The sequence below is a fragment of the Stegastes partitus genome, unplaced genomic scaffold (assembly GCF_000690725.1).
Source record: "Stegastes partitus isolate 25-593 unplaced genomic scaffold, Stegastes_partitus-1.0.2 Scaffold1097, whole genome shotgun sequence".
Classification (NCBI taxonomy): Eukaryota; Metazoa; Chordata; class Actinopteri; family Pomacentridae; genus Stegastes; species Stegastes partitus.
The window spans coordinates 120,446-146,306 of record NW_007578828.1 but is presented as its reverse complement, the minus strand read 5'-3'; the positions used below and the strand labels follow the sequence as shown (position 1 = coordinate 146,306).

The window sequence follows — 25,861 nt, the reverse complement described above, 5'->3', positions numbered from 1 at the left end:
CAGATCGGGGTTGAATCACCTGCTCAGAAAGGCTTCCAGACCATTATGTTCTGTGTGAGAGTGTCTTGTGCTGTGACAGAACCGTTACACCACACTGAGCTTAAATTGGTTAAAATTACAAGTAGAAGTTACTCTAAAAGAGCATCTAGCAGCAGATTCCCCCTCCGGCTCAGTGTTACTGTTTACCGAGCCGCCCTATTTTAGGCAACTGTCTGGGACGGCTAATTAAAAGTTTTTCCCCTTCAGCTCTCCCAGAAAATTGAGGAAAATACAAAACAGTGGCAGACTGAGAGGGCCGGCTCAGCGATTCATCATCTCTGTACGGGAGAGCAGCAGAGACCCGAAGGACAAGCGCCGCCGGACGAGCCATCCTGTTGGTCCATACGGTAAAGGAAAGCAAATAAAACGTGGTTAAATGTTGATCGAGCCTTTATCTAGTGTAACATACATGACAAAATTACAACAGGATGGTAACCGAAGGCTCCTGGTTCATCTGGGGCCTTCATGTTTGGAGGTTGTCACCGCCGTGCTCTGGCTTCCTGTCACTCCACAGACATGCTGAGGCTAATTCTGATTCTAAATCGCCCATAAATGTAAATGTGTCTGGTTGTCTGTCTCTGTTTTATTCATGTGATGGACTGACGCAGAGCTGACACAGAGCTCCATCTATTATCCAGGATAATAAACTGACTGGATGGATGATGATGGACAGTCAGTCTCTCTTGATGCAGTACATCAGCAGAGACAAGCATCCTTTCGCTCCACCTGGGGGAATATTCAGGACTCGGCCTAAAAATCCTCCGGCGTGTGTCTAACAAGGCAGCACACCTTGTACTGTGGACGCTGAAGAGGCCACCTGAGGAGCAGTCCGGCCCGTCCTCTCTGGCTGGATGAGTGACGGAGGCTGTGCACTGATGCTGGGTTGCAGAGAGGCCAGGTTAGAGACAGCCATCTGCTTCCATCAGGGTTTTTTTGTTTTAAAAATGTATTAAGTTTTGTGCTGACTCATGCACTACTTCGAGATGCTGCAGTACTGTGTCTAAGTGTGTGTGTGTGTGTGTGTAGGTGTATGTGTAGGTGTGTGTGTGTGTGTGTGTGTGTGTGTGTGTGTGTTTGTGTGTCCACGGGGCAGGAGGCTATTGCAGAGATCTAATCAGCCCCAATAAAAAGGAATTTACCAACGGTTTAATAACACATGTATCAAAATCGACAAACTATTTATTGACCCCTGGAGACATAAAGGTCATAAGTGGGAAGTGTTTAGATTTTTTTTTTCCATCCATCCATCATCTCTACACCTTAATCCTCACCAGGGTCATGGGGGGCGGAGCCTATCCCAGCTGAGTCAGGGTGAAGGCAGGTTCACCTGGACAGGTAACCAGTCTATCACAGGGCTACACTTAGAGACAGACAACCAAGCACACTCACATTCACACCTACGGACAATTTACAATCACCAATTAACCTCAGCATGTTTCTGGACTGTGGGAGGAAGCCGGAGAACCCGGAGAGAACCCACGCTGCACGGGGAGAACATGGAGACTCCACGCAGGAAGATCCTGGGTGTCCTCACCGGGACGCCAACCAGCGACCTTCTAGCTGTGAGGCATTAACGGTGCTAACCCCTGAGCCACCGTGCAGCCCAGATTTTTTTTCTCACTGTAAAAACACAAAAGTCGATGTAAATGTTCTGCTGCAGGCTGCAGTAGATGAGTTCTGTTCTTATCATAATGAAGAATCAATAATAATGTCAGGATGATCTTTCTCAGGGGAATTCTTGTGTCACTTCTTCTCTTCAGTATGTGTTGAAAACCTGGTCTTTCTGTGTTTCACCTGTAATTCGTCACATCCTCCAAGTACGAGTTCATTCATGGACTGAGTCATGAGCAAGTGATCACTGAAACAGTTCTCCGCTACAGATCAGGACTTCAGCCAACAGAGGGAGATGTTGGTCAGGAGTTAAACCACTTACAGGCAAAGTGAATACAGACATTCTTCTGTACCTGTGGGACCCGTACAGATGGATAACACCTGCAGATCTTTGCATAATAATGGCAGGATTAGCTCAGGAATAGACGATGAAGCAGCTGTGCATTTGGATAATTGTGCATCTTTCAGACGGCTGCAGGTGTTGTAGGACATTTGGTGTTTTGACAAAAAAAGGTCAAAATGTTCTTCAGGAAAACTCAGAGGAGCTCTTGGAAATCTGAAGAGCTGTCAAACGAGAAAAAAGTGCTGCAGAGGCTTCCTCAGAGGCGTACGACTGTCAGACTTAACGGGAACGCCACCACGGGAAAAGAAATCAGGAGTAAGTCTGAGCTCTCCAGCTTTACAGAATAATAACAGAGACTAATGGAGATGAATCTGTGTTCTGTCACCAGCATGTGTGTTTATAAGACGTCCTGTTTATCATGTTCACAGTGTGGGTTGTTGTTTGTCTCACCTGAGGACAAGATCAGTCAAAAAGCACAGAAATGCTGTTCAGAATAACAGACAATACAAAGCATATGGTATTAATAGTTTAAGTCATTTAAACTTTGTTGCTCATCTCCTGAAACCTTCAGCTTGGTTTGCTGCACACAGCAGCCTACATGTTACTGAAGATGTGGCGTGTTGCTCCATCTAGTGGTTGAATGAATTCTTTGGAAAATTGGTGTAATCTTGAACTTTCTCTCCACGGATTAGCTCATGTGTTGGAGTCCTGCTTGGCCCAAACTCCTGTTCTCTCACACCTGCTGCAGGGATGGTGTCATGGAAAGGTTTGATCCCAAGGTGGATTGAATGTGCTAAAGTCAGACTGGAACAGAGAACAGGTGGGACTGACCTGCTGAGCAGACGTGAAGTAGAAATTAGACAGTTTAGGAAGGAATAGATTATAATTTACAGTCATAAAAATGAGCTATAAACTCATAGAGCATTAAAACAGAGTGCTCAGAGCGTCTGGGTTCATGTGGCGCCCATCGTCCTGCAGGTTGATCACAGCTGCTGCCAGAAGCTCAGCTCAGGGTGAAGTGAGGGTCGTTCCCTGAAGAGGGAGACATTTGGTCACTTTTTATTTCATTATTTTATCACAAAAAAATGAACAACACCCTGCAGCACATCTGAAGAGCTGAGAGCACATGAGGCTTTTTTGTTGTTGAATTGAGAACAACTGAAGCACATGAATCCATAAGCCCTCATGCAGACAGACACCTCTCTGCTCCACAGCTCAGTTATTTGTTTCAGCTCACCTCAAAACTTTTTTTTATTTTTAAAGATCTGAGCAAGCAACTTGAATTCCCTTTTTTTGCAAATCACAATCAAATGGATGTAAGTTTGCTGTGAGTCAGGTTGTGTTTCTGCTGACAGTGAGGAGCAGCATCGGCAGAGGGGAGGGAAGGCTGCTGTGTCCCAGCCCTCTGCATCCAGCTGCTGCGTCGCTCCGCACCACCACTGCGCCACATTCACTATGGCTTTAGCCGCAAGCAGGACGCTCTTGGCGCTATTCGTCACGTTTTGCGCACCGGGATGCGGATGGGCAGGTAAACGTTTACTCACTTTCTCCTGAGCAGGTGCACGTTTTTGTTTTTTTTTTTGTTTTTTTCTTTGCACTAATGCGTTAAGCAGCTGGTTAGCAGTTTTCTGGAGTTACTGATGCTTTCTGCTCATCCTGTGTGTCTGTCAGAGTTATGAGTTCTTACTGCTACAGGTTGTGATGCATTCAAAAGAAATCTCAGTTGTGTTATCTGTAAAAGAAGTTATCTGCTTTCAGGCATTTGCACATGTGCACATCCACCTATATGCAGCCAACACATCATTTACATTTATTAATGGCTCATCACAGTATTAATTGTAGTGTTTGTTTTGTTGAGCAGATGTGAAGCAGTTAGTTTGAGTGATATAAGGACAGCAGCTTGTTTATGAGAGGAAAATATGATGCAGGACTGTCGTGAAGCAAATCCTCGTCTCACACAGTGGACACGTCCTGAAGTAACTGTGAAGCATTGTTTAGAAGGAGATGACAAATCTGAGGCTACATGATGAAATTTTAGGCAAAAATAGGATTTTTCTGAGTGGTTTCACGCCAAACTGGTGACTAATCTGGCTGAACGTGGTGATAAATGACCTGCCTTCAAGTTCTCAGTCTGTCACTTGTGTTTTGGGCTTAAGCTGATCTACTGCATCCTCTGACATGTCACACCATCCATCAGCTGCAGGCAGGGAGAGGCTGGAATACGCCTGACAGCAAAACCAAGCAAAAAAGAAGAGTATGGAGAGTTTTTGGTGATGCAAAGACAGACATGATTTCACCAGAAGATATTCCATGTCAGTGCAGCGATTTATCAAATGAGCAGCACTTTTTTTTTGGACAAGCGGCTGTGGTTCTGAAGAGGCTTCAGAACCACAGCAGCACACATGTTTTTGAAGTTTCTCAAGTGCCGTTTGTAAAATCAATTTTCAGGCAGAGAGCTGCACATCTTCCAGACAGTAAAAAATATCCAAAATATCAAAAGTGCCATAAAGCCGGAGGAGTTCTGGAGGAGGGAAGGAAGCCAGTGCTTTTGGCTGCCTTTAAATGCCACAACCAGACTTTCCCTTTTTACTCCCTTTTAAAATGCATTCACTCCACTTAGTGTGTCAGCTGATATGTAAGTCTCTATATGCCTGGACTGTGAGCACTTAGTGTGTGAGAGCATTGCTTTCGCTGAATGTAGGCAGCTGCTATTTGTTGTGGTCACTTTCTTTTCCATCGTGCATCTTTTTTCTGCTCCACATTCATCCACTTCCATACGTTCACACCTGGGAGCTACTCAGCCCGACCAGCAGTTCACTGCTGTGGGCCACTGAGCGAGAGCAGCTAAATGCCTTCCTCTCTGGTATTTTGACAGTAGTTGTTGAGGGAGAAGAGCGTGTTATTCATTAACTTTCTCCACTCACATGTCATCAGCTTGTCACCCTTCCCCTGAAAAAAAAACCTCTGTGTGGATAAAACTGGGCTCCTGGGAAATTCTGCACAAATTGAGAGAGTAGAAACATTTGGATAATAAGGAATGTCAACTTCTTCCACGCAGCCACGGTCTATCATTTCCTGGAAAGTGTGTGGAGAATAAGTGGGGCAGGGAGGGAATCGTGTCCTTGCAGGCCAGTGGAATTTTATTTCTCTGGCCCACTTACCATGTTGGGATTCTGCACATTTCAGCAAAAGTTTTGAGAATGAGGAATGTCATAAATTCATTTCTTTTTCCGCTGGGGCAACACAGAGTGTCAGGGGTAATACTTTCCGCAATATTAGATATATTCAATCATCTGACAGGGTTCGATTCCCCCACCCCCCCCTCCACCCACCTGGCTGCCTGTCAAACTGTGTCATGATGTCATCTCTGGGCGTCGTTCCAGTTATTCAAACAAGTCCCACCTGGGCGATGAGCGCACCTGTCACGGCATAAGAAGGGAAGGTGTAGCATAAACTAACACTGGGAGGTGTCCGTCTTCATCAGCGAGGGAATATCAGTCACTGGAGGCTGACTCGTGGCCACCAACACTGAAACACAAAGTGTGTTTTCAGACCGTAGTAGCGCTGGCCAGCTTCTGTTTGTAGATGTCACGAGTCATAAAAGTCTCATATGTATGCATGTAGCACACCCAAGTCAAACACTTACTCACTTCAGGTTGTTGCTTGAAATAAAATTTGTTCTCAGTCACATTTTGATGCTAAAAAAAAGGCTCAGCGCCCGATTCTGAGCTGACGGCATCGAGGCTGACAGTCTGGTGATTGATGTGTTTTTGTGATTAACGGCGGTCTGAAGGCAACGACCGTGTCTGGCCATGATCTACGTGAGTTGGCTTTCTACTGGAGAGACTTTACTGAGTGTCAGAGGTGAGCGACGTTTAAAGTGGCCGAGGTGCTACGAGGAATCCTGCAGCCCCGGGCGAGGTTTGACGCAAACCTCCCACTTAGCTGGATCTGTGTGGGAAACAAAACAGCTTTTAAAACGTAGAAGTTCTGTTTACCTTCTTAAATCCAACAAAGGCCCAAAGTCTGATCTTTGTAAGTAATAGTGGGATGTTTTGGGAAACAATTGCAAAAAGCTAAATGAGAAAATAGCGGTGCAGTAGCTAGCCTGCTCTGTCCGGATGAGCAGCCCCTCCAAAGCAAGATGTACTCTAAATTAAAATTACATACTTTTAAAATGGGTTTCCAGTTTTTAAGCTAAGCTAAGTTGAACCATCTTCTGGTTGCATTTTGCAGATAAGAATCCTGCCAAACTTTTGAAGGCTGCGTTGACCCAGTTTACAAAGTTTCCCTCCAGATTCAAGACGTATTGTGTTTATGCCTCCAGAACAATGAGGGCAAAACTTCCATTTACACTCATTGAATCTGCACCTTTCAGGAATCAGTGTTGGACTGTTTGTGCTGCTTATTCTGGATCAGACACAAAACACAACATCAACAGAAAGTAGTCTCAACCTAAACTGTTGACAGCGTGCTCCGTCCATTATCCACGGCAACTGGAGCGTTTTAAAATGCAAATTTTCTGTTTATTAAATGAATTTTTGTGCCATTCGAAACGTCAGAGACAGATAGTCCAAAACCTAAGCAAACACAGCCAAAACCTCTGCATGACTCATTGCTGGTATTTTTTGTTCAGTCATTCGGGTAAACTGATCTCCTGAAACTTAACAATTAGTTCAATCTGACCAATCACGCTGAAGCTCAGATTTGTTTGCTGTCGTGTTTTTAGTTTTGACTATATTCAGGACAGTCAGAGGATCATATTCCAACGTCAAGAAGAGAAACACTAAACGGAGATCTTTAAACTTGCGGTGCAGTGATGGAAAAAATAAAAAAATCTCCAAAATAGCAAAGTGGAAACTTCCACATTGGTTGGATCTGGTTCCTACAGCCACCAGAGCAAAGACACTTCAGTGAGAGCGTTCCTGTGTTGTTGCCATGGCAGTCAGTTATTTTACTATCTAAACACCTGCAGCTATTTATGACTTTGATCATCTCTCTGAAAAAATCAGAGTGTGGTCCATCTGTGTGTGTAATGGGCGCCTCGTCATCACTCCACCGCCGATCCTGATCGCTGATGGGAGTTTGTGCAAAAGACGGTTATTAACAGTTAATGGTAAACTCATTAGGGGTGAATGAGGGGTCGCTGTCTGTGATGTCACGGCGAGGTGAAAAGGTGTTCTTGTAAAAGTGGAGTGCATTGCAGGTGCATGAGCGCAAGTATTTTCTCAAACAGTTTTACAGTCGTCCTCTGACCTCAGGGCTTACCTGCACATGCTTCTTATACCAAACTACACATGCACATACATGTGTACGTCTGCCAACCTGTCTGTGAGGCTTTGAGCGTGCATGTGTGCCGCACATCCTGCATCCATCTAACACACACTATCAGTCTCTTCTACACGCACATGAACGTTTTATCAAACAACACAAAAGAAAAAAGGAAAGCAGTGACATAATGACCCGGAGGCCCTTCCCTCATTCCTTTCATACTTAATACTTTCCACTATCTAACTCAATCATACTCTATCTGTCTGTCTTTCCATTTCACAAACACAACATAGAAAACGTTATATTATTGCTCCGGTCTCCCGTAGCAACGCCCTGAAACCAAGCCTCCCTTTGTACGATTATGTTGTTACAACCACTCAGTTGCTTAACTGCTTCCCAAACTGTTTATTCTTGGATGGAAATCATGCATCTGCTGTGCTTGAAGGAGTCTTGATTTAATCAGAAATATCTGGTTTGCCCTTGAATCATAAATTTCCAGGGAGGCCAAATCACAGAATGATGTCTGGACGGAGGAGCAGATCCCTTCCTACGTAATACATGGCCTCATTGGAAACAGGGTGCAAGTGACTGAAGTGCGTCCAGACTTGTGTCAGTGGAGACCGCCACAGGCAGCTGATAAAACTAACTCCGCCGTACGCCTGCATTAATGAGGAAATAATGAGGAGGCTGTGTTTTCTTTTTTAACTGGGAAAACACTCTCACACTCCTTTATGTACTCACACACGGCTGGAGTGGTGATATCGACAGTCGGCTGCAGCAATGATGAGACAATCTTTCAGCACGTACTAAAACTCCGAGTGAAGCGGAGACAACTTTGAGGGCCTCTGAGGAGCCGTGACCATCTGCAAAGTAGCGCTCAGGAGGCCTGAGTGGCAGTTTTTGTCTCAATGCGAGAAGTAAAAGTGCAGATCCAGCTGGGAGCACACCTGCAAACGGCAAGAAGAAGAGATTATGTGGCGATGCTAAAACCAAAAGTGCTGCTGTAAACCTTTGGGGGGCCCGTCGAGGGGACCACCTGACAATTATACAGCAGTAAATGAGCAGCACGCTAATAAACCTCGCCCTGGTTATGTTCAAGCGAAGCTTCTGTATTTTCAGTGGTTTAAATGATGATGCATCTTTAAACGAACATCTCTAGACTCCACAGTTCCTCTCAGCACTTTCTAGTGTTCTGGCATCTGTTCGGGTTCACTCTCACTGCTCTCATCGTCCTACTTTCCAGCAGCAGCAGCAGCAACAGGCAGCTGATTTCACTCTGAAAAACCCCAATGCGCGCCACCTGCCCCGAATCAAATGGCAGACAGATAGAGTTAGCGACTAGCTGGTGAGACATAGTGGAACATTCAGAGCTAGAACGTCCCCTGATGCAAACCAGACCAGACGTAGATTACTGCACATACGTTAATCATGTGGTGGGGAGGGGAAAAAAAACATGACTCCGAAAGTTAAAGTACGCGCCGCATGTGCTAATAAGAAGCTGTTTGTTAACACACTGCTGAATAAACTTTGCAAGATGATAATTTGTCAGTGGTGCGCTGCCCCCTAGTGGTCAGAAAGCACCAACACCTGCAGGTGTAACAGCTGTAAATTCATTTTTCAGAAGCGTTTAAAAAGTGCTGTCAGAAGTGTAATAAGTTAACAATCTGAATAAGTGTGATTTCTCCTCTATGAACGATCACGTATGATCCAAACACTGTCACAAATAAGAGAAGTTGATGGAGCTGTCTGCATGGATTTCTTTTCTTTTCTTTATTTTTTTACCATATAATTGTTACCCAACAACCCCCTGACGAGTAACTTTAAAAGGAACAAGCATCAAGGGCTTTTCCTTCTGGTTTTCCTCTGCATCATGCCTAATGAGTGCCTCTTATTTGTTGACTCAGCTGAGTTTTCAGCATCCATGCAAGCTCTCAGGCGCGAGACCATTAGTTTGTGCATAATGAATCCAGATAGTTGAACAGTTCCAGCGGTTGTTTACCATTTCCCATGTCTTCAGTCTTCTCTGGGGTCTTTTAGCAGCTTTTTCCTGCACATATGCTAAATTCACGGTTTTATATCGGAGGCATCTGCTATCCAAACTGGAGAGGCAGCAACGATTCTGTTTATGTTTTTAGTGAGTGCAGCCAGTAGGGGGAATAAAGATTTCTCATTATGTGAGTCTTTAACATCCAAAGCAATCGTCATTTATTTATTTAAACGTCAAATTAGTTTGGATTCTTCAGGGCCTCCTACATAAGTTTATGCTTCATCAGAGTTACTTTAAGTGCCAAGCATAATAAATAAAAAGGAAATTGTCCTGGTAGCGCTGAAGTCGAGGTGCAGCAACAGCTTACAGAGGTTATACATCACACTGACATGCTGCCACAATATGTAGGTCTTCATGTTTAGTATAACGGACAACGCTAAATTAGTATTGTTTAAATAAACTTTATACAACCCGAGTTTATCCTGACATCATTTCTTCTGCAGCAGAGAAACCCCTACGGCCGCAGAACGGGAAACAAACATCTGTGGACAGGAGCCTGAGGGAGAGCTGGGAGCCTTCCATCCATCTGGATGGGAGACCTGTGGACCGCTTCATCATCAGCTCCAGCAAACCCACGAGGTCAAACCGCTTCACGAAAGTGAGCAAAGACAGTCGCGCTCCTCTGTTGGAGGATGTAGGTAAGACAGACACTGAACAAGGTCCACAGAGAGCAGGATGAGAGATGTTCAGACCAGGTGGTTCTGGGTCACTGACTCTGTTTGAGTTCTACCAGCAAATGAAAGTGGAGCTAATGGGATTGAGAGTACTCGTAGCGCTGCTCGACAAAAAGCCATTCAAAGGAAAATAAATGGACGTAGAGCAAGAAAAGAAGGTTTGGCTACAAACTATGGAGTGAGCTTTCAAATCTCAGGGTTCTGCACTTTCTCAAGACCAGCGCCAAGAATGAGGAGTGGATGAGCAAAGCTGTTTATGAAGCAGAGAGGCAGGGAGGTGAGATGTAAGCACACACACATGTGTGTGTGTGTGTGTGGAATTGATTTTTATCAGTGGATTAGTTCATAACTGGATGTGCTGTCATCAGAGTTTGCCAGAAAGAAATAAAGAGCGAGCACGAGGGCCGGTGGAGTGTGTGACCAGCAGTCGTCATCCCAGTTCAGCAGACAGTGGTTATTTTAGGCTTTAGAGAAGGACATTATTTTTAGGTCTTAACAGCTTCTCTGGTAATTTCTAATCCTGCCTTGTAAAACATTAGACAGGTCCTTATGCTTCTATACACATGCAGTTTGCAGTGTTGACACAGTCTAGCCTGCTTTTGTCATTACTCCATTTTCCTCCGTCCTTGGCACCTTACAGTCATACTTCATCAGCGACTCAAAGTCTGCAGCCAACCCTTTTCCAAACCCAGCCCTGCTCCTATAACCCAATCCTCTGTGTTGTGGTCACTTGTTGGGTGTGTATGTGTGTGTGTGCGCGCACAACATATATGTGTCTGGTAGTGGTTGCGGTCGAAGACAGGGCGGTGCCAAGTGATGAAGTCATGCATTGTCTTGTGTTGTGTGTCTCTGCGTTCATGTGTGTTCAGAAACAGGCATCAGCCACAGATGGATGCGTGTTTGTGTGCGCTGCCCAGTTGCGGCGGCCCTTGTGGTCTCTCCAGCTCCGGTGCAGTTTGCCATAAATCTCTGGCAGCTGAGCTGAGCTTCAGTGCTGCCTTTCCAGAAATTCCTCGCAGATCGTGTGTTGTTCCCTCAGCAGCATGAGAGCTGCATCAGTCGTCGTAAATAACACATAGTGTTTGCCTCCACATCATTATGTGTCTGGCCAGCCGCTGTTCAAGCAAAGAAGACAAACAGTTGACCTACTATAAGCAAGAAGGAGAGAGATGGAGAGGAAATGAAAACAAGAAGTAACAAATCCCACTTTGTTCACTGGAAGGAGGCAAAAGAAACCCATACACATGTAGAAGCTCAACAGAAAGCAGAGAAATGAACGTGTCAATCAGAAATATGTGAGCTTTAAATGTATAAAATTTACTTCTTACTGACTAGTTGCCAAAAACAACGTCATTTATCCAGATGTCCTGTGTCTTTTTTAGACCCTGAATGGGTTAACCTGGATGGCTTTGCTGTGTTGGGCGGTGCACCTGTCAGCAACTCATCAGCAGGTAAACCTGATCTCAAGGCATCATCACCGACTTCACATGGGAGTGGTGCAGCTCCGTTAGCAGCCATATATGTAAAGCAATGTGGTTAAATCCTCGCTGAGATTATCTGCCGACACCGTAAATGTCAAAGAAAGCCGTAAATCTAATGTGATGATGATTTGCAGTGTTGTGTCTTGAGGCGATCGTCTCCTTTTCCTTCATTCCCTCACTTTTCAGTCCTACAGGGATCGCTGGGGGAAAACTCTCACTCTTCCTGACTCATAGATTCCCGTCTAATTATGTATTTTTCTTAAGGGGAATCCAGATTTAACATGTATTTTAGAGCGTGTTGCCTGTAACGGTATACGCCACATAAATTGTCAAATATTTGCCTGTCAGTGATTTCAATAGACTGTGAAATGATCGGAAATGAGCCGCAGACGGATGGATTGCCTGAAACCTGATTACCAAATCATCCATAAAGCGGCTGATCTGAGCTCTCTTTATGATTACCAGGTCAATTATTTGGCTAATTGATCAGACAACAGCTGACAACATTTTCGGCAGATTTTTTTTAGGTTTTTTGTCACTGTTAATTTAATACCTTTGGATTTTGGGGATTTTCATTATTTGGGGATATTTATAAACTAAATGAGCATGAAAGGGTTCAGACGATGTTTCCTTTTTGTGCAGCGTCATGGTGCATTTGAACATATGTCATGTAAACACTCACAAGTCTGTCACAGAGCTACAGCGAGACGTATACTTTTCCTCTGAACAATTTAGTCTCTCCAAACCACTTTACTTGGCGCGTCTTCGCATCATGGCAAGAATCGTGGAGAAATCCCATTTAAATTCCCCACTGAAGGGATCAGGACCAGCAATTGAACCCAGGACCTTCTTGCAGTGGTAACCACTGAACCGCCATGCTGCTCTGGAGTTTCATTTTTATTTGTTTGAGGTGGAGCTGCTCTGGAGACACAGCTAATCAAGTTTGTTGAGTTACACTTTGGCAAATGGAGCCAAACAATCACTGGGGTTCTGGCAACGCTATGCTACAGTAAAACCCAGTCAAAGTGACAGGACAAGAGAAGCAAATCCCCGGTCAGCTCACTCGCTATCAACTAAAACCATGTTAGTCAGATAAAGTAATGTAGTTACGAGCTAACATTCACCAGCCTACCCCAAACTATTGTAGCTGACAGTCTGGCAAGATAATGGATGACAACAGCAAAAACATTCACTCAGAGTCTTTTCTCTGTAATGATGTTTGTCTCAAACATTGTCCTTGCCACTGGTAGCAGATTAATCACAGCCATTTATACCTCAGCTATCAGCGCTAGCTGAAGCTAAAGCTAGCACCCTTCCTGACAACTAACAAATACAACCCAACACTAGCATCCTGATAGCTAATTAGCTCACTTAGCATTTCAAGTTGTTTTTTCTCACTCAATTATCATAAGCTAGCGATAGCCTGGTAAGCTAATGAGCTAAGAACAGGACCATATACTGTTCTATATTTTTCTACAAATCCATTTTAGTTTCTATCTTGTCTTGCTTTTGCACTACGACTGTTTTTGTCACATTTTTGTCACACGTTCAGTCGACTCAGGTTGTTTGGAACTCTATGAACACACTTGGTTTGATTCAATGAAGCTAGCGCGTTAGCTGCCAACTGTCAGATCCTATCAGATGTGAGCCGTACTAATCCACCCAGCTAATATTTACATTATTTGATTTACTGTACACAGTAGCTACAACGTGATAGCCTGGTAAGCTAATGAACGAAGACAGGCCCGCTGGCACTGCTGCTGCATGTCTGGAGGTGTTTCTTTGCCATTTGGGTTTGTCAGTTGGCTAACTTGCCAGAGGAGGCTAAACTGATTATCTCTGCTTGGAGGAAAATTCTGCCACTGAGACGTTTGTTTGTGTAAATTAAAGTGAGCAACGTACTCCACCATGAAACCCAAATTTAATATTAATGTGACCGACCTAATGCTTGCAGAGTTTAGACTTGTTTCAGAGTTGGGGAGATTCAAAGACGGTGGTTATAAACCTTGATTTTTTTCAGCTACTGTATGTTTTTGAGGAGCGTTGAACACACAGCGGTGACATTCTGAGGCGGGTCACTGCTATAGCGGCGGTTCGTCTGTATGTCTGTAGGACAGCCTCATAGCACCTCGGACCGCTGAGCTTCCAGGAAAAGATGGGATCTGGCAGCTCCATGGCTTAGCGGTCCGTGGCATTGTGACCTCTGCCAAAGTATGCACTGTGACAGTTTTCCAGAGAGCGAAAGACAGGAAGAAGAAAGGAAAAGGGAAAAGTTGACTGATTAAAACCAAATGGGGCTATTTCTGATTTAAGTGGTACAAGAGGCTGTCAAATAAGTGTGCATGAGAGGCAGGGACGAAACCGGATTGGCAGAGAGTCCTTCACTGGTTAGCTGCCACATAACTGTTAACTTTCACCAGTGGTCAAAAATACAAAAGATAGTACTAAGACAGCCTTTTATTGTTTTTTTCCCCTTTTCCTTTATTACAGAGTGCTGGTGGAGATACAGACATGAAATCTGGGATGTTGTGGTTCAGAAAGATGCAGCTTTAGCCACTGCACAGGAAACTTAATCAGATAAATAAGTATTGTGTTGTACTTTGTCTGTGCTTTCAGAGGTGATAACTGCATGTTTTACATTTCTAAAATGTAACTTTCATGCCACGTTAAAATCAATACAAATCAACAACAGTCCAGAGGAAAGGACGAACACGTCAAGTTAGAACACGGTAATCGGCTTTGTCAGCAAATATGTGACTCGAACCACAGACACGAAACGCGATACGGTAAATTTTGATTTCACTTGCGCAGTTCCATTACTGGAAATATGTGAGAACAGGAAAAGCTGAGAAACAAGATTAGGAAACGAGGATTCAGAAAGGGAGTTGGTGCCTTACCAAACAAACAGTGCTCTCTGGACACCAGTGGAAGAATTTCATTCAGCTGTGCTGGCAGGACGGACGGCAGATACAGAATTAAAGACACAAAAACGTTGAAGTGAAACATGCTCATTATATAGTCTGAGCTCCATTAGCACTCAAACTCTACTGTTCTCCTCTATTAAGCCACAACTAAAGAGGGAAGCTCTGCCTCATATAGATTCTAGGTTGGCACATCCTCCCTGTTCACAGGATGGTGAAACCCTGCATCACAGTCATGTTTCAACCTTATAACTCCTGTCATCAGCTCCATCAGACTCACCTGGTTGCATCAGCTGACTGATCAGCGCTCACCCAGCTGTGCATGCAGCTGTACTGATGGGAAACAGGACGGATCCTTTTCATCTGACAGTGATTATGAGGAATGAATAACGGAGGGAAAGAGGGAGGAGAGGAAAGAGAGAAGACAAAAGAGTGGGCGGGACGGAGGATTTTTTTGTTGTTGTTGTTGTTATATTGGCAGCGGTACCGCTCAGTACTGCAGCCAGATGAGGGGGATTGTCTGGCTGTCTGAAACAATGTCTGAGACGTTGTCCAAAATGGAGCGACTACTTGCAGCGGATTAAAGCTGGAAGCAGAACACCAGAAGTTTGGAGCAGATGACAGAGGACGTGGTGCAACTCCACAGCATTTCCTCTCTGTGATAACCGGCCATGTTTACAATCACTGCTGGATAAACCTGACATGTAATTATGTGTTCATCAATGAGCGGATGTGTCTTGGGTGGAACGGTTACGTTTGATCATTTTTAAGGGTACTGAGAGTTTCAATGAGGCCCTAAAGGGAACCCCAGAGAAGAGCACAGACTATGAATGAGCTACAGGGTCATAAAGGTGCATTCTGACTTCTACCCTTCACCAACAGGTCCAGTCAGACCTTCACAACCCGCAGCCAGAAACCACTCCACTGTACAGCGGGCATCCAGGGTGGACCGAACAGCTCGCCCATCAGGCGTCTCCGCTACCAGGACACACAGGAGGGCACCTCAGTCCTCCTCAGGTCCCAGGCAGCCTGAGAGGCCTTTGGCAGGAACCCCACTGCTGGAGAGGAGACGGCAACACCACACCAAGCCTCAGTCGGACCAGAGGAACCGGCACACACACAAACTAAGTAAGACAATCTACATCTCATACTCCTAATTGCAAGACCACATGGGCAAAGCTTTAGGTTTTAGTAAAGTATGATGCTGAGGTAGAGATGTAAATGTGCAAAAAAAAAAACCCGTCAGAGAACCTCTGGGCTTTAGACGGGTAGCTCCTAGATAGCACATGATAAGTAAACTGTTTAAAATGTGGCATGATTACCGTAAACAAACCAGCAGTAGAACAGCTGCCAGCGTTCTGGATCCTACTTTCCTATTTGTTTGGCTTTTTTTTGTTGTTTTCTTGGAGATAATTTAGCTAAGTGGATGCATTTTGTTTGTACTATTTTAGTGTCCATAGTGTAAACCCTGGCCGTGCCTGGTATCCCTTTCTGTTCATAGCATCTGAGTCCGTTCATGTGGTGTCACTGCAGGCACAGAAGGCCCAGGGCCAGAGTGCACCCGCCAGCAGAGCAGTCACCAGTAAAACCACCGAACCAGGTACCTGCAGGTTCATCCAGAATCATCACAGAACTTTTTTTGCAATACAAAGACTGCAAAACAGTCGTTAACATCCATGTAAGCTGTAAAATGCATGTTTGCCAGAATTCAACTTTAGCCAAATGTAATGATGTAAAGATGATTTTAGTGTTGGTTTGGACCTAGACATTTTTGTCTTTGTGTGTGTGTGTGTGTCTTGTCAAGAGCCACCTGAATATGAGGCGAAGGACATCAGTGTCAGGGTCATGTCTGCCCGCTCCGTCCTCATCTCCTGGGTCGACCCTGCCGTCGAGATGGGAAAAGTTGCCCCCGGGACATCCAGGTGGGCTTGTTAAAGTTAACAAGACAGGAACAGAGAGAATGAGTAAAAGAGAACACTGTGCTTCCCTGGAATAAAACATTTCCATTTGCTCTTACCTCAGATCCTACACAGTCAGGTACAGGGAGAAGGGCGAGTCAGCCCGCTGGGAGTACAAGGACAGCAGCCAGAGGAGGCTCATGATAGACACCCTGTCTGCTGACGGCATGTACGAGTTCTCTGTCAGAATCTCTCAGGATGAAAAACATGGCAAGTGGAGCGTCTCGGTCTTCCAGAGGACTCCCGAGTCAGGTATGTACTGTTACTGCCTGCTGAGAATCGTTTACAGAACATCTCATAGTCGACTCCGACGCAGATTGCAAGTGAAGTAGTGAAGACAGACTAATAGAGAGCACAGAGTATGAAAAGAGCAATTATTCTCACACTGAAGTATTCACTCTTGCATAACCCTGTGTGTTAGCTATTTTCTACTTATTTCATCATGCCACACCTCATCACATTCACTTCCCATTACTCCCACTTGATATATGATTCTAAGTTTGGCTGCAGCTCTGTCATGATTGCAGCCTTTAAACCGTGTCATAGCAGCTCTGAAGCTGTGGCTTAGTGGAATGTCAGCATTTACTGCCTGGCTCACAGTTCAGATCTCCATCTGCAGCTTCATACATGATGTCAAGGGGCGGTTCCTCACAATGTATAGCGGCAGGACCTCAGTTGAAGCCTCCTGGCACAAATGTCCTCACTTTTAAAAAAAAAATTTTTAACATTCTTTAAGCAGCAGTCTCCTCACTCTTCCTTTACGCTGCTTGTGGTTTCTTTCCTGCTGTTTTTTTTTTCACCGCTGTCTTTCCATTCACTTGTACTCCGTTCTCTTGCTTAGCACCATCCGGACCACCTGAGAACTTTGAGGTGAAGCCCCTACGAGGAAAAGGAACTGCTGTCATAGCAACATGGGATCCACCTGAAGAACCCAATGGGAGGATAAGAGGTCAGGCGAGGAGGATGGAAGTTTAACTTAACAAAATTAGTTTTTGCTAACAAACCAGTAAATGCTTTCTGACGTTTGTCATTGCCAAAAACAACAAATTCAAGTTGTATTCATTTTATTCTTTGCTGACAATGTCAAGCTGACTAGTGTCCACCTTTCTAGCAGAACTTTACTGTTTGAGAGGGACGAATTTTCTTACCCTCTAAATCACAACCAGTGTCTGGGTGTTTTGCTCCTATCACATAAATGGGATCTTTTTTTAAACTGCAATATAAAGTCCTGCACCTCGATGGAAACAGCTCGACTAGAAATAAAGAGAACCTGACAGTGTCTTTAATGCAGTATGACAACATTATAATAACATAAATCACACAAAAAGGATTTTAAAAAAAATAAAGAGTAAAGTTATTTGATGTCTACGTCACAAAAATGAAAGAAACTTGGAATCATCTTATACACATTTTTTTAAAAAAGGGGTTTGTCCATACTTTAGATATTTTACTACTTACATTTCTTACGTGTTTCCAGACTTGTGTTGTATCTGCTCTGTGTAAAGACAGCCTCCAGTTCACCCCGGTGCTGCTCAGAAGTCCCAGAACTTTTCTTGTGTAGCTGATTCTGTTTTATACAGAAACTGTTTAGTATAAACATTTTATTTTTGGTGAATTTTTAAATGAATCATGAAGAATAATGTGGTTTTAATTAAAAAATAAATAAAAAATCTCAACGTTAAGCTTACATTTTATTTTTTATTTTTTAAAATTCAATGGCACATCACAGATGAGTAGTTTAAGGACCACCAGAAAGTTGAACGTACAGCAACACTTCCTGTTTTCTCTGTTTATGCCTTCAAAGTATTAAATCTCAAAGCTGGTGTGAATGCTGGTCAATGAGGGCAAGACTTCCTTGTACTACAAACACTTCTGAATTCAGAGGCCACTGCTTGACATTTTCTTCTGAATTGTTTTGCTTCGTCCTCACACCAGTTATTTCTACTTCCTCACAGAGTACATCTTGTCTTATGCCCCTGCAATGAAGCCATTTGGAATGAAGAGCACTACGTACCGAGGCAGCACCACCACAGCCACCGTAGATGGCCTCACGCCTGGAGACCGTTACATCTTCAAGATCAGAGCCACCAACAGGAGGGGACAGGGACCCCAGAGCAAGGCCTTCAGCGTTGCCATGCCAGGATGTAAGTATATGTGACTCTATATAGTATATGTTTATGTGTGTGAGCTTAGAATGTTAGAATAAATACAATAAGGTCAAGACTTTACAATACTACATTATTGAGAGTTCAACAAGATGGCTTCTGTTGTGACACTATACAAATAAAACTGAATGGAAATGATTTGAATTGAAAATCACAATCCTCAATCTGTCTTCCTTTTTATCTCCTGCCAGCCAGCAGTGCTGCCTCATCGTTTTCAAAAACCAAAGAGAGCCCAAGAACCAGCCACACTCCCACCGAACAGGACACCGACCACGAAGAATCCGACCTCCAGTCCACAGAGGCGCCGGAAGACCCAACCACGCCGGCCCTACGACGTCCTGCTGCCCCAGTTAACCGGCGTCTTCGTCCACTTTCCCAGACACGCTCCTATCACAGCATCTTCTCCTCTGTCAGGGGCTCAGTCAGGAATGCAGTGAACAGAGGTTCAACCAGAGGAAGAGACAGAGAAGATGAGGAGGAAGAAGAAGAGCAAATACCTACAACACCCCCTCCAGCAGAAACGACAACAACTATAGAAGTCATGCCAGAGGAGACGAAAGAACCCGACAATGATGTTTCCCCAGACTCTGAGGATGATGTTGAATACGATGATGAGCCCCCGACAACTGAAACCCCCAATCTCAAAGTTCTGACACCTTCCCCAACTAAACCTGCACCTCCTCGTGCTAATCCACCAAACAGACGGCCAATTAAGATCAGGGTCCATCAGAAAGCATCCTCCAAGGATACACCTTCCTCCTCATCCACTGATTCCTCTTCCTCTTCTTCTTCATCCTCTTCATCTTCTGCTGGGTCATCATCTTCATCTGATTCTTCCTCTTCATCCCCTTCTACAACCTCATTATCTTCTTCCTCACGTATTCAAGAGTCAGCAGCCAGTAGGAAGGACTACGTAGCCTCCACGTACCCAGAGACCAAAAACATCTACGATAAATCCAGCACAGCACATGCAAAACCCTCTACTGCAGCTGTAAAAGAAACCAGTTCACAGCAGACAAATGCTTCCCCCATAGGCAGAGGTTCTGCTTCAGCGGGGCGTGCCATTGGGTCTGGTTTTGGCTCTAGATATGGATATGGCAGAAGACATCCTGGAACTGTGTTTAGAGGGAATTCCACCAGAATGCTGAATGGTTACAAACCTGCCCTCACCTCACAGTCAAACTCTCTGAGCAGAACTCAGAACCAGGTAACGTCAAACACACGTAGTTCAGCAACATCACAGTCTGCTTCATCAGACAGGACTCAGAACCACGAAACATCAAATACTTTCAATCCAACAACATCTCGATCAACTTCAGGAGGCAACTCCAACAGCCAGGCAACCTCAGATTCACATGATTTTGACAAATCACAGTCTGCATCAGAGTCCAGGACTCGTGGCTCGACAGCTTTGCAGGGCGCCTATCCATCTATGCCACACGGCAGTGCAAACACCCGGTCCACTGCAGACACATCAGGTCTTTCTCAGTCCACTTCACAAAGAGGATCTCACAGCTCTGCAACTTCACAGGATACACATAATTCACAGAGTTCACATGTATCACCAAAGCAAGACACATCATACAGCGAGGGAAATGATGACACTGATTACAAAAACACAGATAGAGAAGCAACCAAAACTGATGAGCCTGCTTTAGGCTCTAGAAGACAACCTGCAGAGGAGGAGACTAGAAAGGAAGAGGGACGAGATGAAAGCACGAGTGAAAAACCTGTAGTTTCTCGTACCAGAATCAGCTCTTCATTTGCTGAAAGGTTTCCTTGGCTAGCGAGTCGCTATCCAGGAAGATTTGGCTCAGGTACGAGGACGTCATCCACCAGGCAGGAGGGCAGGACTCCCTTCACCAGGGTGTCATCCTCTGTAGGGGCTGGCAGACCAATTTTGAGGGAGACCTCCACTAGAGTCTCAGGGGCCACGGGTGCAGAAGGAGTGTCCTTGATACAGGAGACCAGTGAAGATCTGAAGACTCCTTCTTCTCATGACTCGCTAAAGAATGAGTTTGGAAGGAGTTCAGTTAAGCCTTCATCAACCAATCAAAATACAGCATCTAGTGACACTAGAAACCCAACTACCTCATCTTCATCATCCTCCTCTTCAGCATCCATCCCTTCAAATTCTGACTCCTATCATTCCTCGAGTGGACACAGAGACTCTGATAAACAGAGCCACAGAGGAACCTCTAATGAAAATAGTTATGATCATAATAAGGATTATCTCAATGAGAGGAGTGAAGAAATCAGTGAGAAAAATGACAAGGTTGCAGACCCTGCAGGAGCCCAAAAGAATCCAACTCTAACTTCAGCTGACCACCACAGAAATGCAGAAGAGGACAATGAGAGTGTGGGTACGAGGGATTCCTCATCCAGGACTAGGCCTGGTACTTCCTCTGGATTCAATCCACCTTATCGGCGTCCTGGTGTCGGGGCGAATGGGAGGGTACGCTCTCCTTTCCTGGGTAACAGGCAGTTTGGAGGGTCTAGGCTTCCCATCAAACCACAATCAGCACAAAACTCTAGGCTGGGTTCTTCAACATCTGATTCCTCCTCATCAGCATCCGGTTCCTCTTCTTCATCTGGTTTGCCCCAGCCAGTGTTGACCTCAGATCGGGATAGTGGCACTGCTGTGTCGAGGACAGGGGGATTGATTGATGGCAGCTCTCAGTCTACATCGTCGTCTTCGTCGCTGTCATTGTCATCATCTTCATCAAGAGACAGCTTTAGGAACAATGGGGCTCGGCCTCGCTATCCCATTATCAGAGGGAAACCAAACAATGGAGGAGGACTCAAACCTGGCAATGGAAATGGTAAAGTCAGTTGGTATGCGCTTGTAATAGAAGTTGTTGACAGCTACTGTTTTACTCCGCAGGTGCAAGTACATCCTCCTTAAACCTTAAATAGTAGCTAATGAGTAGTGACATGATCACTGAATAACTCTGTAATGCAGTGGCTCTGCTTAAATTCTATAATTAGGTAAAAATGGACGACCCAATTTGACCGCAACAGATGATAAAGAGTCTTCTTCCTCTCATGGAACCAGCAAGGCTACAGGCCAAAGGTTTATCACTGGACCTGATGGAACCAAATGGGTAAGTATGTCTGAGCTAAACCATGAGCTGTATATATCAGTGTAACAGATAGAACAAGTGCATAAAGACTTTCCTTTGCTACTGACGTGCAACAGAAAATGCTGTAGATTCTCCTTATTTTTCAGGAATAGTCACAGACATCTGAAATATGTTTATATGCTCTCTTTCCAAGTGTTACATAAAAAGATTGACACTATTCATATATGTATAGTAAATAGAAAGTACAGCCAGGAGAGACTTCGCTTACATTACATTAGCATAAGGACTGGAAACAAGGCGAAGCAGCTTTCCACTGGCTGACCTTACATAATGAGAAAACACCAGGAATTTGCTGTGGCTGTCCAAGAAATAGTCTGGCACATAACAATAAAACCACAGTGTTTTGTTTGTTCACATTATACAAATGAGATGTGACTGCTGAGTGAGCTTTAGTGGTTCTTGAAAGTAGCTTTTGTTACCTTTCTGTGAAGTCACGGTTACTGTTAGCTTACCTAACAGTAACACAAACACAAGGCAAATAAGCACATCGTCCAAAAAGTTCTCCTTTAATGCTTCAAATTTTGACCCTTTATCCTTCTAAAATGTCTTTTAAATTTTGCAAACCAATTGTTGAGTAAATTTAAGAGAACAAGTGGTAAATAGTAGCATGATTTACTAAATCGTAGTCAGGATGAAGCCATGGTTCTCATTTTAGTTGAACAAATTATTATATGGCTTTTGTTAATATTTCTGTTTTGCCAGGTGGTGGACTTGGAGCGGGGAGTTCTTATGAACCAGGATGGACAAGTTCTCCAGGACTCCCAAGGCAAACCCAAGAGAGTGGTGCTTGGAGAGGATGGACGCACCATTTTTGGTAATATGATTAATTTAGTCATGTAATAAGCTCAAACACAATCTGCAAAAATGTACTTAATCAAATGCGGTACAGCTGTTGCATTAATCTTTTAGAATATTTGCTCATGCAAAGTGAACCAACAGAACAGCTTTAGCTGATTGGGTATCACAAGTTTAAACTTTTGCTTAAGAATCATTAGAGCCCAACTGTATTTGTAAAAAAGTGGGCCAACTTTGTTTGATGTTCTGTCCAAAATGAAATCATTATTATTAAGTGTCCTCTCCTGATTCTACCCATTCACTGACCACCAGACCACATGGGCAGTCCCTTAGTCAGCCAGGAAGGCATTGCACTGTTTGGCCATGGCAGAGATAGCCAGCCTGTGGTCAACCCCAAAGACAAGGTCCTCATGGTTGGAGGGAAACCTGTACTTGGTTTGGACCGGCCTCGCCCAAGAACCACCACTACCACTACCACCACCACCACCACCACCACGGCTCCTACTACCACACCTGAGCCCACCACCACTGAATGGTTCATGGAGGAGTCTACCACTGCCATGCCGTACCCGACCTGTCCACCGGGAACCTTCTCTAAAACAGATGAATATGGATATCCGGTTCTGGACCCAGAGGGAATTTTGGACTGTTATCCAGAAGGTGAGCCTTTGACTTGAAATTCATCACACGCTGCTCAAACCATCACAATAGATCAATTTAAATAGAGATTTGTGCTACAGGGATGAAACAATGCACTGCAGCACTCCTACTTACACTATTGTTTAGTTAATGGCTTTTCCACAGAGCTGGAGTCCGATTCAGAGCCAGCATAGTGAACATAAATAAGTATGACTTCACTAAATCTCTCAGTTGCATTGTTTGTTAAATCCATCCAAACCAAGGCCGTGAAGGCTTCCTGTCTGTACCCACAGAGTCCTATAACTCCATGACTGTGTGTGTAAACGTGTGATCTGGTCAGTCGTGTGCGTGTACATGTGTGTTTGTCTACTGTATATGTGAGACCACAGGAACCACATGTGAGTGGCTGCCTCTGGGAGCTGGCTGTGGTCACAGTCCTGCTGGTTTAAACAGACTACAGGCTGTCAGTCGTACGCTGCCACACAAAGACAGGGACTGAAACGTACTCACACACATGCATAAACACACAAAAGGATGTTATTGTTTTACTGCGCAGACGGAGGGGAATTGGAAAATAATTAAACTAAACCCAGTGTAGAAGATCAGTTTAGCAGAGTTGCAATAAACCAAAAAATAAAATCAAAATAGAGATTATAATTAGAATAATATTTAGAATACTTAAATTCCAGTTCAGAAAAGTACCCCACACATAAATACACAAGCATGGAGCTGCCATTATCAGAAAAGCAACACTTCTTGCTATTGTTTGTGTTGCATCAAAAGCTTTTATATGCAGAGTAAATGTACAAACAGTTCATCCACGTCAGCCAGAGTTTTGAATCATAAATACAGAAGCTACGATGCTACAGCTATGCTACATAAGTGAATGTAAACATCTGAAGAAAGTGAATAAGTCGGGATAACAAACAGTAAAGTCTACTAAGCAGTAGATATACACGAATCAACCAAAACATTAAAACTTTAAAACCACCTGTGGAGTGTTGTGTAGGTCTCCCTCATGTTGCCACAACAGCTCTGACCTGTCAGGGCGTGGAAGCAGCACATCTGATGGTGTCATGTGGTGTCTGGCACCAAGATGTTGTTGCAGGGTCCAGTGGGTTGTGGGGTGGGGTGGGGCCTCTGTGGACTGGACTTGTTGCAGACCCCGTGGATGCTCATTTGGGATCTGAGGGGTTTTGAGACCAGTTCAAAGCCTTGGTCTCTGTCATGGTCCGGGGCAGTTTTTGCCGTGTAGCGGCCATAATGTCCTGCTGGGGGAAGAGTACTGATGCTAGTGGGTGTGTGTAAAAATGTTGAAGTGGTTGGTATGTATCAAAGTCTACATGAATGCCTGGACCCAAAGTTTCCCAGAAGAACATGACACTGTGATGAGATGTGTCACCTGCCTGCCTGTGGTTTTAATGTTGTGGCTGATGTGTTTTAAGTAACAACCATAGTGATATTAATTTATAGCTTCCATGAAGTTTCCTAGATCCTATTCTCCTTGCGATGGCAGATTTAGTCGCACAGAAAGCCTCAAATCATACGACAAAAATGTCACATTAAAATGCTGAAACTGTCTCGTCCCTCTGTGTTGGAGTGGCTCTGTCTATCTGGATGCGTGGGAGTACATGTCCATGTATTTATGCCAATTCAGAATGTGTCCACAGTCATGTGACCTTGATGCTACAGCTTGTTCTACTTCTCTGACAGAGGACTCCTCAGGGATGGAAATGGATCACATGGTTGCAGAGACCATGATGCCTGATGCTTTAGCTCTTAAGAAAGGTATTGGCTGAGTCTGGCTTGGGACCGACCTACCGCCACTGGGCTAGGATGGAATCAACTGCACTGCATGCTCATCGTTTGTGGACTTTTGCGCTGTTTGTTCATTGTCTGTTTGTCTGTCAGTGACTCTATTTCCTAGCTCCTTCCATCTTGTCCTCCTTGCCTTGTCTGTGGTCTCCACTTTGTTTCTCTTGTTGTACGTTTGTTTGGCTTGGTCTCGGTTCATTGCTCGAGGTTTGGATATTTTCCATTATGGGCTGTTTTTAATCACTTTTATTCCAAAAAACTGGACGCTCGCTGCATGTGAACTCCATTACTAAGCTGAAGAGAATGCCCTGGCTTATAATTAATGCAATGTATTTGCTGTTTTATCATTGCTTTATAATGTAATAAATGAGCCCCAGCTTCAGCTAAACATTAGCTGAACGGAAAAACTGCAGAGTTTGGTTGATGTTAGCGTTCACTACAGGTGTTTGGATATCTGAAGGAATCCACCGCATGTGATATTTTCTTTCTTCCTTAGGTTTGCTAGAGAAGTCCCATTTAGTGTTGCAGTAAGTTCTTAGCATTACCCCGTCACGGCAAAAAGCTGGTTGCATGTGTTTGGATCATGATGTAATGCCAAGGTCCACTGGTGCAGCAAAGGGAAAAAAGCAGCGATGAAAGAGGAAGAAACTAATTGAACTTCACCCACCGAATTCCTCCACATTTGTTAGCTTTGGAGACTTGTGAAATAGCCGTTGTCCTCAAGGACCCCTCCCCCTCCTCAGATGGAAAATATGGGCAGCTAAAATACAGCTTTAGGCGTTGGGTCCTTTCAAAGTGAGCTCATACAGCTGCCCGCAATTAATTAAATGTATCTGACACTCTTATTACACAGATCATGGCGACAATTACAAAGGATTAGCGGAACAGCAGTAAATTATCGAGTTAGCTTGTAAATAAAATATATTTATTTAATCAAAGGCTCATTGACACATGTTTTG

At 44.3% G+C, this 25,861-nt stretch overlaps 1 protein-coding gene across 3 annotated transcripts in view; it reads left to right on the top strand.

Moving 5' to 3' along the window:
* The first annotated feature begins 3,168 nt into the window (after nt 1–3,168).
* fndc1 (fibronectin type III domain containing 1) overlaps nt 3,169–25,861 on the top strand; it is a 41,603-nt gene continuing 18,910 nt past the window's right edge. The window contains exons 1-14 of one of the 3 annotated variants that reach the window (XM_008296050.1): nt 3,170–3,521; nt 9,755–9,949; nt 11,368–11,436; nt 15,270–15,515; nt 15,889–15,987; nt 16,192–16,309; nt 16,410–16,597; nt 17,187–17,294; nt 18,301–18,489; nt 18,702–21,332; nt 21,499–21,614; nt 22,356–22,467; nt 22,761–23,108; nt 24,801–24,875. In XM_008296050.1, the coding sequence (XP_008294272.1) occupies nt 3,449–3,521; nt 9,755–9,949; nt 11,368–11,436; nt 15,270–15,515; nt 15,889–15,987; nt 16,192–16,309; nt 16,410–16,597; nt 17,187–17,294; nt 18,301–18,489; nt 18,702–21,332; nt 21,499–21,614; nt 22,356–22,467; nt 22,761–23,108; nt 24,801–24,875 (4,567 nt within the window). In that variant the 5' untranslated portion in view covers nt 3,170–3,448. Of the gene's footprint in view, nt 3,522–9,754; nt 9,950–11,367; nt 11,437–15,269; nt 15,516–15,888; nt 15,988–16,191; nt 16,310–16,409; nt 16,598–17,186; nt 17,295–18,300; nt 18,490–18,701; nt 21,333–21,498; nt 21,615–22,355; nt 22,468–22,760; nt 23,109–24,800; nt 24,876–25,861 lie in introns of all 3 variants that reach the window. The other 2 variants (XM_008296051.1, XM_008296052.1) reach the window with 2 other exon arrangements.